Genomic DNA, 18,420 nt, shown 5'->3' on the forward strand with positions numbered 1-18,420 from the left:
TTGTTTCCATGGAAATGGGGGGCAGGAGGCTTTGCCACCTTCTGAGACACATCTCACAGGGGGGTCCCTCAGGGTGGTGCCCCCACCTCAGCCCCCACGCCCCATTCTCCCACTGGACAGCCGCCCCTCCACAGGAAGCCCCCAGCCTGTCCCTGGCACCCGGGAGGGCTCTGAGCCAAGGTTGTCACAGGAGGGTCTCCACTGTGAGCACCAGGGGTCCTCAGGCCTCATCCCTGCGGCAGGGCCCAACTGGGGGACCTCAGTGATGAGGCCCTCAGCCCTGAATCTGCTGGCCCACTGACCTCCCACCCCTCACGTAACCCCAGTCCCTGGCTGGCAGACCTCCCCACCCTCCCCACACCCACCTGGCCACTTTCCCGCCCCCCGGCCCCCCTGCTCTTGTCCCCTCCCCAACCCAGGGTCCCTGTCCAGTCTGGCCTCCTGGTACTGCCCCAAGGCGCAGTGGACAGGGAGACCATGCTGGTGGACAGAGCCATGGAGGTAAACACCAAACATTTTATTTAGGGCATTAAATCAGGGCGAGGGGAATCCGCTTCAGAACAATAGAGAATAGCTTTGTGGCTTGCTCACCCCCAGTGGGAGAAACAGAGCCACTGCCCGGGCGGGAAAAGGGCTGGCGGGCCCTTCCCTGCCCCTGGGGCGCCCAGGCCCTGCTGGCCAGAGACTGCAGGGTAGGGGACAGCGGAGCCCTCTGAGCTCCCCGGATGTGACATCTCAGAGTGAGCACCACCCGGGCGGGGCGAGGGCAGAAGCCGTCCATGAACCGCACTGGGCAGCAGGGGCTCCTCCCGACCCTGGCGGGGCCTGGACCGCTCACCAGGCTGGTAGCTCCAGGTTAAGGCATCCGTTCATGTGTCAGGTGCAGGGAGGAGGGAGTGCAGTGACCTGCGGGGGCAACCTGAGACCCCCACCCCAGCCCAACCCATAGAGGCCTGGGCTCCCTGGGGAGGAAGTGGCATCTAAAGTGCTTGGTCAGACAGGGAAGTTGGGGTGATGGCATGACACCCCGGGAAGGCTGTGCTGGTCCCAACAGCTCCAGGGCCCCCGCCTGGGGTGTTGGACAGCCTGCGGTAGGTGGGGACTTCCTGAGGTGGGTGGGCACAGGGTCACGGGCCCCGGTGGGCTGGGAGTCGGTCAAGGTGTGGCTGGTGGAGAGGGGACCCCCAGCCCAGGTCCAGGGTCCGTGGCAGCCTGGCTCCTAGGGCTAGGTTGTCCTGGGCCCCAGAGCTGCCTACTTGGCGTCCCGCTCAGGCCCCAAGAGGCCAGGGAAAAGGCTGGAGGCGGCCGAGTGCGGGCGGCAAACAGCCCCAGCAGCCGGGCTCCAGGGGGCCCGCAGCGTCGAGTGGTCCTCAGGGAGGCCAAGGTGGCACAGGTGCAGGCCGGGGGGCACCCTGGACTGGCCACGCCACCCCCATCCACGGCTGCAGGTGCCGATCCGCCCCCTGCGGGCCGCAGCATCCCGTGAGAGAGAAGCAGAAAGGTGGGGGTCAGCGTGGAGCAGAACTGCCCAGTGTGGGCCAGGCCAGGTCCCTCCCACACTGGGCCAGCCCCCAGCTCTGCCCAGGCTGTCTCAGCTTTGCAAAGCAATGGGCGGCCCCGTATGCACCCCCATTCCACCTCCTCCTAGCCCTTGGGTTCCCAGGGGTCCCCTGGGGTGGCTGCGACCCCAGCCTTTCTCCAAATGACCCGTTAACGGCTAGGGATGACATGGACCCAAGGGAACCTCATGCTTTTCAGCCCCCACTTCCCAGGGCCCCAGCTCGGCTTAAGTCAGCAGAAATGCCCACTCGGAACATCCGAACCCAGGCTGCCAGCCAGCGCCTCTCCCAGAGCCTGACCCGCTGGCCCCCGCCCCCGGAGCCCCCACATTGCAGCAATAGCCTGGCCTTGCTCAAGGAAAGAATCAAAGTGACTCTTTTTCTTTTTTTAATAAAATTATATATATATATATAGATGTAGATATAAAAACATAAAACAGACACAACGCAAGCGGACGCTGCCGTGTGCTTACTCCCAGGTCCCTGGCGCCAGGTGAAACTCCGACCCCTCCCCAGTGTGCTTCCCACGCAGGCGCCGAGGCTCGGCAGCCCGGATTTGCATGCCTTGGGGTGGGGAATCTCCAGGTGGGCAGGGAGGGGGCTCCTGGTCTCATGGGCCCCCCTGGCAGCGTCCGGCCCGGTCTGCTCCCACCTGCCCCTGTCGCCTCCCACAAGAGCATAAAGCAGAGGTTAAGGCTTCAATGAAAGCGGGTTTCCCGGCAGGGGGGCAGGGGGGCCCGAGCATTAACACAGGGGACGAGGCACGGCAGCTCAGCGCACAGACACGGGGACGCGCCCACCAGCTGGGCGAGACGGGACACACGGAGCCCAGACCCCACCCATAGCTGGCTGTCCGTCTGTCCGTCCACCTGTCTGTCAGAACCCAGAGCAACCTCAGAGCTGGGTGCTAGTGGGCTGGGGGCTGGACTCCCCACAGAAGAACTGGCCTTGTCAAGCTACAAACTTCTGCGGGTCCCTGAAAGGCAACCGGTTAGGAGCAGCCGGGCAGTGGGGCCCTTGGTCCAGGAGGATGGGCCCAGGCCCCTCTGTCCATCTCTGGGCCATAGGGACCCGTGTGTAAGGGGAGTGGTAGGGACTGGCCTGGTGACAACCTCGGGGGGCACAGGTGCAGGCTGTGCAGCTGCAGACTGCACCCCCTCACTGCCTCACCCATGGGGCGGGGCCACTGACACACAGATCCTGCAGCCCGGTGGCCCTCAGCCCAGTCGTGCCCTGGTGAGCAGATGGGTGGACGGATGGGTGGAGGGCGAGGGACAGGCTCGTGGAGGCGTAGTTCTCTCTCCCGCTGATGTGTCCACACGAAGCCTGGGCCTCCGCTCCTGGGGCAGAGGAGTCGGGAGGGGGGCAGCCGCTGGGGGGTCCTGGTCCCCGTGGTGCCCCAGCAGATGGGTGCTGGTCAGTCCTCACACCGAGATCTCGTACGTGGTCCCACCCACGCCGGACACCTTCTTAACGAGCGTGTGCCGGGCAGGACTGGCGGAGGGCCCCGGGGGGCCGGCAGCAGGCCCCAGGCGGGCCAGGCCTGGGGACTGCCCATTAAGCTTACTTGGGGGGGTCTTCAGCTGAGGGTGGTCCCTGCATCAAAACAAGCACACACACGCACGCACACAGTGAACACGGGACCACGGCAGAATGGGCCAGCAGAGGCAACAGGACAGATAACGCAGACGCAACAGAGCCCTCGGCAGCCCCACCCTCTGAGCTCGGAAGGTCCTGCCCAGAAAATGGGTGGGGATGCAGAGCCTGCCGAGGGAGGTGCTGTGCTGTCACAGGACAGACAGACAGACATCAGAATGGCCATCATCCCCCTTCCTGGTCCTTTGGCACCTCCCACTAGCACAGACCATTGCATAGGGAGGCGAGGTGGACGCTAGCCAGCCGAGCCCCCAGGCCCGGCCCTGTTCTAGTGCCTGAACCTGGGGAGCCCAGTGGTAACGGGATCCTGCTCCCTCTGAGGAAAACGTGGGGTTGCCCTCTGCCCTCCGGCTGCCTAGCACTGACCAAGTGCATCTCTGACTTCACTGTGCAAACATTCACAGGGCAGGAGCCCCTCCCACTCTCGGTGGCTGTCTCTGCTTCACCACTGCACAGCTGCCACCTGCTGGGCCTCAGGCCCCGCCCTCACACCCACAACAGCACCCTACCCCCAGGACCAAGCCTGTGCTCGGTAGCCGGGGTGATGCCCTAATGACACTAATGCGCCCAGGGTGGGGCCCTGCACACAGCAGGTGCTCAGCTCTTGTACTTGGACCTGGCCCTGAGAGGCAGCCAGCCCAGCATCCTGTTACCCACCCGCTGGGGGCCTAGGACCAACCTGCTTCCTCCAGACCTCGGTTTTCCCATCTATGAGCAGGGCAGCCCTTGCTTCCCTGGGTTGTGTGCCCCACAGAGGGCCAGGGCTGCGGCCCCCAGGGTGGCACATTCTGCTGCAGGGCGATGTCACCCAGACTCAGCCTCCTGGACAGGGACAGTGGCATCACCCCATAAAAAGAAGCCCTGGGTCCCCCATGCACCCAGTCTGTGTGAGCCAAGGAAATGTGGGGTGTTGGGCTCAAGAAGCAAATCCTCCTGCCTCCCCGTCCTGGGATGTGCCGGGTGTCCTTGGAGCTGGGCTACCCTCACACGGGCCAGCCAGGAGCCTCCAAGGCAGGTGAAGCTGCTCCTCCTAGGCAGCCACAGGCCTCGTGGACAACCCACAGGTGCTCAGCCAAGAGGCCCCATAGGCGGCTGGACACCTGCCCTGGGCCGGGAAGCCCCTGCACCCCAGCACCCACCTCTGCACGGCCAGTGAGGGCGGTGGTTCCGGGAGGTCCGTGTGGATGAAGGCGACAGCCTTGGGGCCAGCGAAGGAGGGTGAGCGAGGAGTGCTGGGTGGGGAGGGCGGGCCTTGGCGCACTGGCGACCTATGTGAGCCGCTGCCTGGCCGGGGCCCTGGGGCGTTGTTGTTGGCCACGTCAGCCTGCAGGGAGGACGATGAGGTCCGAGGAGCCCGGCTCACAGCGCTTGACAGTGAGGACAGCGACGTCTGCAGTGCAGGGTTGCGGGCACCACCAAAGCCAGGCCCAGCCACCAGGTCATCTCTGGAGCCGCAGCGCCGCGCGGGGCCACGGGAGCCCTCGGGCAGCACGCTGGCCTGCTGCAGGCTGTAGGAGCTGGGCGCATCATAGACGCCTGAGTCGCCGAAGAGCGAGTCGGCCTGAGAGCGCAGCAGCCGCTCCCGCTCCTCCCTGTCCTTGCGCTCCTGGATGGAGGCCATGATGGTCCTGGACAGGTTGTCGTAGCGCACGGGCGAGGGCTCCCGTGGCCGAGGGCCCAGCACGGGGCTGAAGCTGCGGGGCGGGGGCCGCGGGGGGTCGCTCACCACCCCCGGGTGCAGGTAGGGTGAGCGGTAGCCAGCCACACCAGCCAAGGGGTGGGCCGGGCACGTGTGGCTGCCAGGTGAGCCGGGGTTAAGCAGACTGTCGTAGGACAGGCTGCCATTGCGGTTGGGCAGTGCGTGGGGGGCAAAGATGCTGCGGTGGGGTGTGGGGGGCCCACCCTCAGAACGCAGGGGCTGCAGGGCCACATGGTCCCCCCCCCGCCGGCTCGCAGCCTTGAGGCTCAGGGAGCGCAAGGCGCCGGCGAAGGTGTCGGCGGCACTGAGAGGCGGGGATGGTGGGTAGGCCGCATGCAGGCCACCAGGAGCATAGTCGGGGAGGTCCAGGCTGGGCTCGGACGCGAAGTCCAGGCTGTGGATGCTGTCTTCTCCCAGCGTCAGGGAGTCAGGCCCAGGGACCTGGCGGACAGAGGGGACATGTCTACGCTGCCCACTCGTCATGCCCTGCCCACCACCAGGTGCTCGGTGCCCACGTGGAGACTGCGATCCTGCAGACATCAAAGGCGGTGGCAGCTGCAACCACCCAGCTGTCCCCAGAAGCTATTTCCTGACTACCTCTTCCTTGCCCATCACAGAAGGAAGTGGGGACAGGATGGAGCAGAGCGCCCAGACGATGTCGACCCACGGAAGGCTGTACATTCTACCCCTGCTGGCAGTCCCCCAGTGGGGAGAAAGGGGCTGGGGGGGCAGCCTTGGGAGGAGTACCTCGAGGAGACGTAATAACCACACAACGACCCAGGGTGCTTTCCCAGGCACCCCACGGCTGAGGGTCAGGGGTGCTGCAGTGCAAGGGCAGAGCTGGCAGCTGCAGATGCCCAGGGAAGTGCCTTTAGAGCCCGCCCAGCCCAGGGGCAGCCACCACAACAGATCTCCATGATTGAGGCATATGGGTTTGGTCTGGGGACAAGAGCCTGCAGAACGTCAAAACCCAGAGGGGATGTGGATGAGGACAAATGTGGCCTCAGGGCACTTGGCCAACCAGCAGGACCCTCCATGGGATCCAGGATGATCCCAGGAAGGAGGCAACCTGGGCGATGGCACCTAAAGCACCCCCATCCCCAAGAAGGGCTAATGGACACTCCTCTTGGGGCCAGGAAAGCCCAGACTCACTGCCCGGCCCAGCAGCCAAAGAGGCCAGGTGGCACAGGACATCTGTCGTGGGGGAGGAGCTCCCCGGTCTAGGTGTGCTGGCCCAGCTGCAGGCCTGCCTCTGAGGGGGCTGTGGAGGAGGGGGCAGCTGGGGCATGCTCAGGGCTCTGGATCACTCGTCAGGCTGTCCAGGCTGCCAACGGCTCCACAGTGAACAGAGAGCTCATACAACTCAGGGAAAATAAACGAGCTTTCTCAAACAATCTCAGATTCTTCTGGAGCCTTCTGGGCCTTGCCGAGGGAGTAATGGTGGAATCCCAGGCATCCTGGGGGCAGCCCCTACCCGGTCAGCGGCAATGCCACCAACGCCCTCACCGGGTTCTCTGGGACAGAGCCCCAGGGGCAAGGCCCCTGGGGGAGGGGCGTCCCGGGGCAGGGCCTCTGGGGGTGGGGCCTCCCGGGGCGGGGCGGGGCGGGGCTTCCCGGGGCGGGCCCAGGCCTCACCTGCTCACTGGGCCCGCAGAAGGGCGCCTTGGGACCCGTGGGAAAGGCGGGCCGGAACTTGTACATGGCTGGTGTCGGGGGGCTGGTCCTCTGCGCCGACAGGGCACTCTCTGGGGGTGATGGACCTCGGTCAGGCTGCGGTCAGTCCGTGCCCCTCACCCCGCTTGGCCGCCCCCACCTCACCAGCACTGCCTGGGCGTGGGGTCTGCCGGTCGCCGCTGAATGTGCTGGCGTCCGCCTTGGGGGGCAGCGGCGGCCCCAGGTCCAGTGGCTTCTCATCCAGCCGGTCCAGGCTGCCCTTGGACTGGGAGGGGGCGTGGTCAGTGGTGGGGAGGGTGCGGGCGAGGGGCGGGGCTTAACCGGGGACTTCATCTGGAGAATCCTGGGGATCTTTCCAGTCCCTCCCTTCTAGGCCCCTCCGACCTGCCTGCTCCCCGTCTCCAGCGGTCTGACCCTCACCGCATCCCACACCCCACCCCAGGGCCCCACCTTGCTGCGGCCCAGGCTGGCCTTCAGCCCGTTGTCGCTAAGTTTGACCTTGAGCGGTGCGGCTCGCTCCAGGAGCTCGGGCCGAAGGAAGGGTGGTTTCAGGCGCGCGCCAAGCGGCAGCCGGGGCGGCTCTGCTACGTACCTGCATCCGGAGCAGGGGGGTCAGTGGCCAGGGCCACCCTGCTGGCCTCACCTGCCGAGGGCAGAGGTGGACCAAGCTGAGGATCTGCAGCTGCCAACCCTGAGCCCCGCCCAAGCCTCACCGGGGCGCCAGGGGGCTGCACAGCACATGTTCCACGTTCCCACAGCAGCCTCGGGTGAAAGGATTCACGCCCCCTCGGAACTTGCCCGTCACCTGTGGACACGGGACCCTTCAGCCGACTTGGCCACCCAGGGTCCAGGCCAAGGTGGGCAGGAGGACAGACAGGGACAGCTGGGGTTCTCAGGGCAGGCTGGGCAGGGTCAGCCCAGGGCACCCCACCCAGGTCACCCCAGGCCTGTCCCTGCAGGGAGCTGTTGAATTTCTGGGCTCTGAGTCACTGGTGGCCACAGTGTCCGCAAGCGGGAGTGAGTAGGGGGACAGGGCAGGTACAGCCCTATACCCCAAACCCCACCTGGGGTCTCCAGGGGCAGAGCCCCCCACTGAAGCTGCACAGACAGAGGGCTCCTGCAGCCCTGCCCCGACCCCGCCATGGTCCCTGTGCAGCCCTGGCCCTCTTGGCCCATCAGGATCCTCCCACGCCAATCCCCATCACCGCATGGCCCCACTCAGGGTCTGCACCTGCTCGTTGGTGGTGCGCCCCCGAGTGACCAGCACCACGTGGAAGCCGGTGAGGCCAATGACGGGGATGAAGAAGAGGCCGGCCACACACATGACAGCCATGCTGGCCAGTTAAGGCCAACAGCCGTGGGCAAGAACATGAAGCAGGTGCCTGTGGACAGACTGCCCACCCAGCAAGGGCAAACGACCCCCTGGGACTCCCAAGCAGCCAACCACCCCTCTGAGCCTCGGTTCCCCCTGTAAAACATGGGGACCAAAGTCAGTGTGGTCAGGCCAAGGATACGTGATGGTGGTGTGGGCAGCGCCCAGCCCCTCGGCGTGGTTCAGCACGTAGACCAGGCCAAAGGCGACGACACCCACCATGTGCGCACTGAGCGACAGCAGGAACAGGAAGAAGTAGCGGTAGTTGCGACGCCCGATGCAGTTGTTGACCCAGGGGCAGTGGTGGTCGAAGTCCTGGGCAGGAGCAGCACATCAGGGCGCACAGCAGGCGGGGGGGAGGGGCAGGGGGAGGGCGGGGCAGGGCGGTCACCTCTACGCAGTTGTCGCAGACGCTGCAGTGGGAGCAGCGCGGCGGGCGGTAGAAGTGGCAGGTGGCGCACCACTTCATACGGACCTGGATGCCCCGCACATCCACGTTCTTGTACAGGGGGGCCCGGAAGTCGTCCTCCTTATCCTCGTCCTCATCCGCTGTGAGCCGGGGCCGGGGAGCAGCAGGAAAGTGACTTCCCTGGCAGAAGAGCCTCTCCCCGATCTGCCAGCCCAGGTACCGGGACCCCCCTCCCCTAAGGCCCTCCCAGGTCAGCCACTCACACTCTAGTGAAAGTGAGCAGATGAGCTGCCCCAGCACAGGGCCCTACCTCGGGGGAAGACGCCAGGGTCCATGAAGGTGGCCATGCTGAAGTTGGCCAGGACAAAGAGGAAGATGATGCCATTGTAGACGGGAATGGCTGGGGACACAGCTCGCGTCAACCATGGGCACCTGCGTTGGACAGCAGGCCAGAGCTGGGTCTGGAGGTGTGGTGAGTGGGTGCGAGGGATGCAGGGGCATGGCCACGTGTGTGCACGCTGGGCCTTTGAGGCCACCATCAGTGGTCAGCGTGGCAGTCAGGGAAGCCACTGCTGCCACGGGCACCCTGGGAGGCCTCTGCCCCTAGGCCCGCCACTCCTGTGCGCAGCCACCAGGCGCTGTGCGTGTCGTGACAGTGTGCAGGCTCCCTGTGTGCCAACTCTGGCCTTGGCCACACCCCGCTGGCTGTTAAGAACTCTCAGCTCACAGTTGGGGAAGTGGGGTGCAGAGATGCTCAACGGAGGCCCGGGGTCACAGCATTTCAGAGGAGCGGCCAGAGCCAAGCCGCCTCCTCCACCCCAGCCCAGTGTCTTTCCCGGGCCCCCCGCCCTGGGAGGACGCAGACTGGAGGCAGGAGCCCAGGACAGGAAGTGAGCCCGCTCCCCCTCACCCAGACCTGTCCCTGGCTTGGCAGGGCCCCTTCTCCAGGGAGACTCTGGGGCGTGGGGGGCCCCAAGGAAGGGGGGCTCCCCTGAGGGGCACAGTCTCGGGGTTTGGGCCCCGGGCACATCCCCACCCAGGCAGCCCCTTCGTTTTGGTTTGTCACCTTACTCCTCACGTGGCAGTGCGGAACACAGAGACTCTTGAAAAGCACGATGCCCCTACCCCTTCACCACCCCTCACCATCCCTCAGCACTTGGCTCAGGCTGCCCCCTCTTCCAGGAAGCCTTCTCAGACTCCTGGCTCCCCGTAAGGGGCTTGCACACCTCCCTAGTGGATGGTCTGCCACAGAAAGCGTCTTCCTCAGCCCTCATGGGACCTGACGAGAGCCCCCTCTGTGGAGACCCGTGGTTCTTGGGCACATGGCCTGTGGCCCCCTGCCCTGAGCCTGCAGTGGGTTCCTGAGTCGGCTCACTTTCCTCCCACGGATCTCCTCTGGCCTCAGGCTCTCCATCTCTCCCACAGCTTCTGTGACAAGCAGGGGGCACCCAGGCTCTCTGCAGACTTGGGGGGCCAGTGGGAATCCCCCTGAGCAGACTCGATCAGGAGGACAGGGTGTCATGGCTGCCAGCAGGGTGAGCAGTGCCCGTGGCCCTGCCCGCCGCCCCAGCGCACACCGGCCATGCTGCCGCACCCACGCCTGCCTTGGCCAGCAGCCAGCCCTGCCGCCCCAGCCCCACCTCCACGGCAGCAGAACTTCCTATTTTTAGTGGAAGGCGAGAGGCTATTTAAAGAGTATGCTTCCCACGGCAGCATGCTCGCTGGGCCGGGAGCCACCCATTCCTCTTCTCCAGGACCCGCTGTGGAGGTGGCTACACGGCCTGAGGACATGGGGTCCCTCTACCTGCCAGGAGGGCCTTCCTCCGCCATCCCTGCCCAGGCAGCCCCGAGTGCCCACCCGCAGACACCTTCCACACTGCCCATCCTGGCAAACAGATGATGCTTAATGTGTGTTTGTGGCCTCTGAGCCAAGCCATTCTGCAAAGGTGGAGCCACCCCCTGGAGAGAAGCAGACACCTCCGGACCCAGGGAGACATGGGCACTGCAGACCCAACTCAGGCCTTGCAAACCAGCTCCCCACAGCACCTTCTGAGAAGAGCTGGCCACACGACCCACGCAAAATGAAAACACAGGCCCGTTGTTACAAAAGTGTCAAGAATTTCAAGCAGTTGACAGAAGATCATCAAAGCAAATGTGGGTCCTCATGGCTGTGCTGTCCACAGGCCACTTCTGACCTCACGGCCCTGCCCTGTCCAGCCTGTTCTGGGAAAGGAAGGGGCTGTGGGGGCCCGGGAGCGCTGGGACCGGCTGAGGACAGGTGGACGTGCAGACAAGGGGTGCAGCAGATGGGCAGGCACTGAAGGCAGGAGGACATGTGGGGGAGGCTGGAGGGTGGGCCCCGTCCGCCATTGCTGTCCAGCTCTTGCTGGGGAGTACCCTTAGCCTGCTGCCCAACAGCCCTGCACAGTGGACCAGACATTCCACCCTCCCAGTTGCAGCGGGGTACTTCTGACCTCCCCATTTTACAGAGAAAGAGCAAATATCAGTGGCTTGTCACACGCCCACGGCCTGAGGGCAGGTTGCTTCTGAGCTGGGATTGGGCCAGCTCACAGGCAGGCAGGGACTAAAGCCCACGGGCAGCACCCCCCGCCCTGACCAGAGTTCCCACGGGCCCAGGCGGCAGGTACTGCTTTGTCCTCTCTCAGCCTCAGTGACCCCACAGACAGGCCACATGGGCTAGACAGCATCCCCAGGTGAGATGCCTGGGGCTGGGGGAACAGCAGCCATGCAGCGACGGGGCCACATCTGGAAATCTGCACTGTGACTGGGCCGTGCTTGCACTGAGGCACGGGGTGGCCTCTGTCCAGCGTGAGCACAGCCATCTGCGTGCCTGGGCCGCGCATCCTAGAGAGGGTGGGTGGGGCTGTAACCAGTGTCGGGCAGGCTTTGGAGGGTCGGGTTCTCTGACCAGGCCTGAGCCACTGTCCCTCTGGCCATGGTCTCCAGTCCCCCAGGCTTGACTCAGACCCAGGATCAGGCACTCCCATGCATTCCTGTCCCCTCAACTTCCCCCAGGTGGCCTTTACCACCAGGCTGTGTCGTAAGGCGGCCCGGGCCTGGATCATGCCTAATAGGACTGGCTCACTGGCCAATGCTGCCAGGGCCCGGAACTCAGCTACCTCAGGAAATGGCTAAGTGAGAGAAGATGAAAGAGCACATGTAGGCACATGCAGACACACAGGCATGCCCACACAAACATGCAGGGACAAGTGCTTGCACACATATACAGTGCACACAGACACCCCCAACATGCTCCGAGACATGCATGTGTGAATGCACATGTGCACAGTGCACGAGCATGCACAGACACCCACACACACAAAAGGTACATGTGCACAAACACAAGCGAACATGTGTCAACATGAAAGACACATACACGAACATTTGTGTGTACAGACATGCATACTTGTGCACATGCTGGCACACACACACACAGGCATAGCTCCACCTTCATTCATGCACAAACACAGACATATGCACACGTGAACACAGAGACGCAGACACGTCCCTTCTCCCACTGACCACTGCACGCCCTCTCTGGACTCCCCTATGCTCCCTGTGGACGGGCAAGCATGAAGACATGGAAGACACGCAAGCCTAGGGGCCAGGCCTCACATGCAGCACTGCTCAGGCCACCTCACACCTAGGCTTCAGAGGGCCCCTCTGCCCACAGGGATGACACTCCACACCCACCCAGGGGACCATATACTCCCGGCTTGCCCTGCCAGGCAGGGGTCAGCCACTCTCTACTGGCTGCAGCTGCACTGCAGGCCTGGGGTCAGCCCAGCTCTGAGGCTCCAAGCCCTCCTCCCTCGACAGCCCCCACCTCCCCAGCGTCAAGGCCACTGCCATGGGCACCACCCAGGTCAAGGCCGGCAGGGAGACACCACCCAGCAGGGGTGGGGGGGTTCTGCATGGGGAGCATGCACAACACAGCTAAACGTGGGATGGAAAACTTTAACTCAGATGTCTTCATTTAAATCAAGTTCTTCATTAACACCGTTTGTGTTTGAGAGTGATGCTCACACACGGGGGCACCCAGGACCAGAGGGTCTGTGGCCACTCTTCCCTGATCATGCCAGGCAGGACCTCTGGCCACATGCACCCACCCATCCAATGCCTACAGACAGCTGAGCAGATGGGGAAACAGGCTCAGGGGCCAGGGATATCCCAGCCCACACACAGTGAGTCCTGGCAGGGCACACACCAAGTTTCCCCCTCCCCATGCGGCCCCTGCCAGCAGCTTTGTCCACCCGGCCCTGCCACAGGCAGGCCTGGTCCTGGGCTGGAGCTCCCACTGTCCCAGGCTGGGTCTTATGGCCTGTCCAGGCCTCCGAGCATGGCGAGGGCTCATCCTGGGGACCAGCCTCAACATCCCAGAAGTCAGCCCACTGGCCCTGGGCAGAGACGAGACGCCTCAGTCCGGCCCCAGGCGTCCCATCCCACCAAGCAGCCGCGGCCCTCTGACGTTCACAGCGTCCTCATCAGTCAGCAAAGTAGCTCTGGAAGGAGGAAGGGCAGAGGCCCGGCCTGGGGGCTCTGGGAGCCCTGCACCCAGCACCTGACCTAGCCTGCTGCTGAGCCATAATGTGAAGGGCTTCTGGGGCCCAGGGGGACATGACCACACCAGGAGCCCAGGAAGGCTTCCTGGAGGAGGGCCCCTGGGAACCTGTCCTGTGGTGTGCTCCCCATCCTCAGAGGGGGATGCCCTCACTTCTGGGCATCCTTCCCACGCCCCAGTCTCTCCTGGCAACATGTCGGCATGTCCTGCTGCTCCCAGCCCCCTCAGTGAGCTGGCCTGCAGGAGGGGTCCTTGGTCCTCCAGGCCTGGGGCTCTCCACCCTGCATGACACCAGGAGCCACTGCCTGAATGGACCTGCCCCATAGCGGGCAGCTCACGTTTCCTGAGCGCAGAGAGAGGGTCTGGGGCCACTCAGGATCAGTGAAGTCCAAGGCGCAAAGTCAGAGAAGGCAGAAGTCAGGGGCCCCGCAGACAGGGTGGAGGGCAGAAGAGGGGCTGCTCCCTCCTGGCATGTTCTGAGGCTGCAGCAGGCCTGGGCCCAGAAACAGGGTGGAAGTGTGGGTGTCCAGGTGACGAGAGGCTGGTCGCAAGGAGGGAGCCGCCTGGCCCCTGCTTGCCCGGAATCAGCAAGCTGGGCATGGCCGCCCTGCAGAGCCTGTCCTCAGGAAGCCGGCTGCCTCGAAGGAGCCCAGCAGGGCCAGGGCAGAGGCAAGCCAGGGGCCCCAGTGGCCATTCAGCCCAGGGAATGTGGCCTCCGGGTCGGGCTGTGGGGAAGCCCTGTTCCGGGCAGCGAGTGAGGCGCCCCGGCTAGATGGTCGCTGCACCTGAAGCCTGGCTCGTGCCCCTGGAGCCCCCTGCCGTGGGCCATGCACAGCTCCTTCTCCCAGGTAGACTGGTCCCCAGCAGGGCAGGACGCAGGTGCCCCCAGGGAACCCTGCTTCTGGTGGCACGGGTGTCCCTGAACCCAGAGCCCAGCTGTGAGAGCAGAGGAAGGGAGAGCTGGCTCTTGGCATCATGTAGCAGCCTCAGTGCCTGCCACTTGCAGGTGGGTCAAGTTCACAGGACAGCTACATAAGGGCCCTCTGACCCCACAGGAAGGGCTCACAACAAGCACACTCCAGTGGGGCCCAGGAGAGCCTAGGAGGAGAAGAGACGGCGGGCTCTCTGGGGTGGGGTTGATTTCAATTTCTCTTTAAATTTTCTTCTTGCATTTTACAAGTTCTTGAAAGAGAACATGTATTACTTGGAAAGTCAGAAGGAAAACGCTGAGTTGCACTTGAGGAGTGAGACATCAGGCCTGGCAAGTGGAGGCCAAGTTGCTAGGAGGCAGGGCCGGGACCCCTAAGATCCTGGCTCAGCCCCAGGCCAGGACTAGGCTGGGACCCACCTTCCAGGAAACCCAGCGGGACGCCCCCTCAACCCCTGCCCAGTGCCCACTGCCCACCGCCCTGCTCCTCTGTGCCCCACAGCCAGCAGCATCTGAGCGACGAGAACACGCCTGCTTGCCAAAGCCCGAAATAAGCCGGTCCACACAGGCCCTTTTCAAACACGCTTTTGGCGGCCTGCTGCGCCCACCCCAGCCCGGCCTCCAGGCAGCGCTCTCTGTCTCCACAGGCACCCAGTCAGCCCCGTCGTCCTCATGGCTGCCACCCTCACTCTCGCTCAGGTGAAAGGGTGCTAGGCCAGCTGCTCCCACCCCTGCTCCGCGCTCACTCACACTCAGGCTGACCCGCCTTGGAACCGACACCCCACTGGCTGCGGCCACCCCAGAGGCCTCAGGTCCCCAGGAAGGCTTAAGTGGTAGTTGCTCTGGTCACCTGGGCAGTGTCTCCGCCTGGGACTTGTGTGTGTGTGGGAGGGTGGTCACAGATCTGCATACTGAAGCCCCTAACCCCTCCTTGTGGCTGAAAGAGCCCTGGGGGGGCCCCCAGGACCGTGGAGAGGAAGTGTGTCATCCACACACCACTCCGCATCTCAGGTGCAGAAGCCAGGGCTGCACGGGCCCAGGGCCCAGGGCCCTGCCTGCTCTCTGCCTCAAGGGTCCCAGTGCCGGCCATGGCCAGTGTCCGTGGGTGCGGCCTGGCCTGGGCCCACCAGCTGTTGACCATTGGGCCTTTCTGAGAAGGAGGTCAAGGGAGGGCGGAGGGCACTGCCAGGCCAGCGTCACCAGCAGCTGTGAGGCAGGCACGTGGCAGCCGGGCCAGGCCACACCTACGTGGGAACAATATGGCTCTGGCCCAGGGCCAGACAGCTGGGAGGGGACCCAAGAGCCACCCTCGCTCCTTGCAGGGAGCGCTGGTAGCTCTGGGCAGCCCACGTCCCCTCATGCAGCCTGCGGGGAGGGGAGGGCTGCAGCCACACCCTGGGCAGCCACTGCACACACTCCCCTGTCCAGGCCCAGTACCCCCACCAGGACCTGCCTGGCACACTCCTGAGGTGCCTGCTGTCCCCACACACAGGACTCACCTGTCCCTGCTGCCCCAGGATGGGCACACTCACGACTTCAGCCTCAGCGAAGGGTGGGGGCTCATGTCGCCCACAGCTCTGGTGCCCCCTGCCCTGCCCAGCCCGCTGGCCCCTTTCTCCTAGTCCCACCAGGTCGTAGCCACTGCTGTACCCAGCCCCTGCCCCTTCTGGCCTGGCCATGGCTGCCTGTGCCCCCGGCGACGGGCGGGACTCACGTGAACACGAAGAACAGGGTGCTGGAGCCGACCAGCAGCGCGGCTGCCGTGGCCACCGGGATGTACTTGGCGGGTTTGAGGCGCGTCCCGGGGCTGCGGGGCATCCTGGGCGCCGCGCCGCCGCATCCCTCCCCGGGGCCGGGCGGGCGGGGCCGGCCGGGGTCGGGCCGGGGGCGGGCGGGGCGGGCTGGACGCAGCGCAGGCCCGGCAGCGGCGGCGGCGGAGGAAATCCCACCCCTCGGGCGGCGGCGGCGGCGGCGGCGCGCTGATGTCAGCACGCCCCTTAAGGTGGACCAGCAGCGCGGGGGGCGCGGCGGGGCGCGGGGCCGGGTACGCCGGAGGACGCACCCGGGCCTGGCCGCCCCACGCACCGGTCCGCGGCCGCTCCCGGCGGGATGCAGCCGGCGCGCTGGAGCCCCTGAGCCCCCTCGGCCCGGTGCGCGGCAGAGCTCGGCCGGCATCCTGCGCAGCCATCAGAACCCTGGGACCGGCAGCCGCTCCTCCCCTTGGTGCCCAGGCAGGCGAGCGCCCGCGGTTCTCTGAAGCTACGCAGACGTCGCAGTCCTGCAGGCCTTGCCCCCTGGGCCACCACCTAGTGAAGGCCAGGCCCTGGCGCTGTGGCATGTTGGTCCCCTCCTGGGCCTGTTTGCACAGACCTTTCCCTAAACCCCTCTGAGTGTGTCTCAGCGGGGCAGGCCATGGCCCCTGCTCCATGCTAGTCCCAGTCAGGGCCAGAGCCCTCCATCTGGAGCCCCGGGCACTCACGAGGGCAGGGGTGTGACACTGTAGGGGCACCTTCATTATCTCTTGCCACCTCGCCGCCCTCAGGCCACTTGGCTAAGGGGCAGGGGCGCTGGTCCTCCTGGTCTTGGCCCTTGCGCAGGCTTGGGAGTGTATGTGGGTGGGGACCCAGGGCCAGGCAGCCCCTGGAGGCAGGTGGAGTGCCCCATGCAAGCCCAGGCACCCTGCCCCGCCCGGATAGGCCCCTGGGCAGGCCCACCTCCCACAGGAAATCCCACCCGCTGGTGCCACGGCAGCCACCACTTAAGGTGGACCAGGGCGTGGGTGGGACTGGCTGGGCGGTGGCGGTGGCCTCCCTTGGCGGAGGAGCCAGTACAGCACCTCTGGGAGGTGGGACCTCAGTCAAGCTCTACAGCCTCCCCAGTGAGGACCAGCCAGTGTCTCTGTCCTCCACTCGTCCCCAGGCGCCTCTGCTCTGACTCAGGAGCCCCACCCAGCGTGGGGATCCACGTGGGGTCCTCGCCCTGCCACCCCAGGCATCCGCTCCTCTGTGGCCAGAACCCTGTGTGGCACGGACCACCACTGCAGGCCCTGCGCCTCCTGGCCCGGGGGCCCCTCCTTGCCCTGACATAGGCCTTTGGAAGGCTCTGCCCCAGCTCTGCAGGCTGCGGGCTGTGAGCTGCTGTTAAGGAACCCAGGACGGGAGCCGGGACCAGGACGTTAATGTGGCTGCTTGACAGCAGATATGATGATGGGCTTTCTCCCACAACACCCTAGTTGTAGCCTCTGCCCCGCAGGTGTCCACTCTAGGAGGCCCAGCACACGAAAGGGGCCCTAACACCAGGGGGAGGTGTGGGACACCAGAGAGGATTCAGGGTGCAAAGATAAGCAAAGAGCAGACTCCACGTGGAGCAGACACCTCCTTAACCTCGGGCCTGAGCTGCTGCAGCCCTCAGGGCGCCTTGGAGCCTGCGGACACAAGGTGCAGGTGCCTCGCACATGAACAGGGCTTGCCCTTGCTATTGCCCTTCTGCAGCCCAGCACACCGAGGCCACAGGCCCACGTCCCAGCTCCTCCCAGCAGGCTCCCCACTGTACTGAGCCCTGGGACCGGGCCTGACTCGGCCTGTGCTCTGGGTCGGGGCACCAGGATGGCTGAGAGCCATAGAGAGAGTGCCAAATACTGGTCATGGAAGACAGGTACTTGCGCTTCCTCCTTAAGTCCCTGCAGACTGCCTGGTAGAGTGGGTCTCAGGTGAGGTGCGCCCAGCGAGGCCACAGGAGGCCTCAGCACCAACGTTGCTGCTAAGCCTTAGCCCGGGCACCCTCTCCCAGGGAGTTAAGGTCCCAGGAAAGGGGAGCACAGCTTCTCCAACCTGCAGGAATGGAAAGGTCCTTCCTCAAGACCATCAGCACCTCACTTCTGGCTCACCATCACTTCTGTGCCACAGGGAGCCCACCACCAGAAAATGCACTGGCTCGGGGCTCAGAGGAACCCTGCTGACACCCTTGCTCACCCCAGCGGGGCCCACTGTGCTGCACTGTCAACAAGCCCCATCTTTAAATGCACATTGGTCACAGCGTGGCTCTGCCCCCAGCCACTCTAAGGGCCTTCTCGCTTGGACACATCACCTCACCCAAGGAGGAGGAGGTCAGCCTGGGGTTTTACATCAAGTGGCATTTATTTCATATTGGAGTCTAAAGCAAAGACAGAATGTTAACCACCCACTATGTGCTGAAAGGGGAGTCTGACGTCCTTCCCTCCAGGAGGGTCAAGCCCTGGGGGGAGCCTTCCACATCAGTGCATCCAACAAGCCCCGAGGGAAGCAGCCTCCACCACTTAGAGCGCCACAATTCCAATGCAAGACGGACGAGGTGCACAAGCTCCAATGTCCCTCTCTGGGCAGGAGGACCACTGTGCCCACTTCCTTGAGAGCACCAGAGGAGACCCATGCCCCCCAAGGGCTAAGGCTGCCAAACTAAGTCTTCCATTTGGCTTTTAAAACAAGAGTGACTTCCTTTGGACGAGCATCCCCCAGGGGGACCAAGAACACAAGGTTTAAGTCGGACACAGGTCACAGAACGTA

The 18,420-nt window shown here is 64.7% G+C and overlaps 1 protein-coding gene across 4 annotated transcripts; it reads right to left on the reverse strand.

Annotated features, from left to right (window-relative positions):
* Nucleotides 1–496: 496 nt before the first annotated feature.
* On the reverse strand, nt 497–15,829 carry ZDHHC8 (zinc finger DHHC-type palmitoyltransferase 8). Of its 4 annotated transcripts, none has more exons than XM_070628030.1 (11): nt 15,594–15,829; nt 8,680–8,801; nt 8,436–8,509; nt 8,103–8,275; nt 7,820–7,922; nt 7,302–7,393; nt 7,039–7,180; nt 6,733–6,853; nt 6,550–6,659; nt 4,355–5,355; nt 497–1,463 (listed from the first exon to the last, which is right to left on the reverse strand). In XM_070628030.1, the coding sequence occupies exons 1-11, from the start codon at nt 15,695–15,697 to the stop codon at nt 1,253–1,255; spliced, it is 2,253 nt and encodes a 750-aa protein (XP_070484131.1). In that variant the 5' UTR covers nt 15,698–15,829; the 3' UTR covers nt 497–1,252. The 4 variants fall into 4 exon arrangements, with proteins under 4 accessions (XP_070484131.1, XP_070484129.1, XP_070484132.1 ...); XM_070628028.1 differs by having other exon boundaries at nt 8,352–8,509; nt 15,594–15,828; XM_070628031.1 differs by having other exon boundaries at nt 497–3,155; nt 15,594–15,827.
* Nucleotides 15,830–18,420: the final 2,591 nt, after the last annotated feature.

This window comes from Equus przewalskii, chromosome 7 (assembly GCF_037783145.1).
Source record: "Equus przewalskii isolate Varuska chromosome 7, EquPr2, whole genome shotgun sequence".
NCBI classification, from domain to species: domain Eukaryota; kingdom Metazoa; phylum Chordata; class Mammalia; order Perissodactyla; family Equidae; genus Equus; species Equus przewalskii.

What these genes read in the sequence shown, in the direction of transcription:
- ZDHHC8 (XM_070628028.1), bottom strand. Translation starts at nt 15,697, where the DNA reads ATGCCCCGCAGCCCCGGGACGCGCCTCAAACCCGCCAAGTACATCCCG. An exon ending in CCAGCCTGGGCCGCAGCAAG is followed by an intron (nt 6,854 to 7,038) that starts GTGGGGCCCTGG and finishes GCCCCCTCCCAG; the next exon opens with TCCAAGGGCAGCCTGGACCG. An exon ending in CCCTCACTGGCCGTGCAGAG is followed by an intron (nt 1,464 to 4,354) that starts GTGGGTGCTGGG and finishes TGCGGCCCGCAG; the next exon opens with GGGGCGGATCGGCACCTGCA.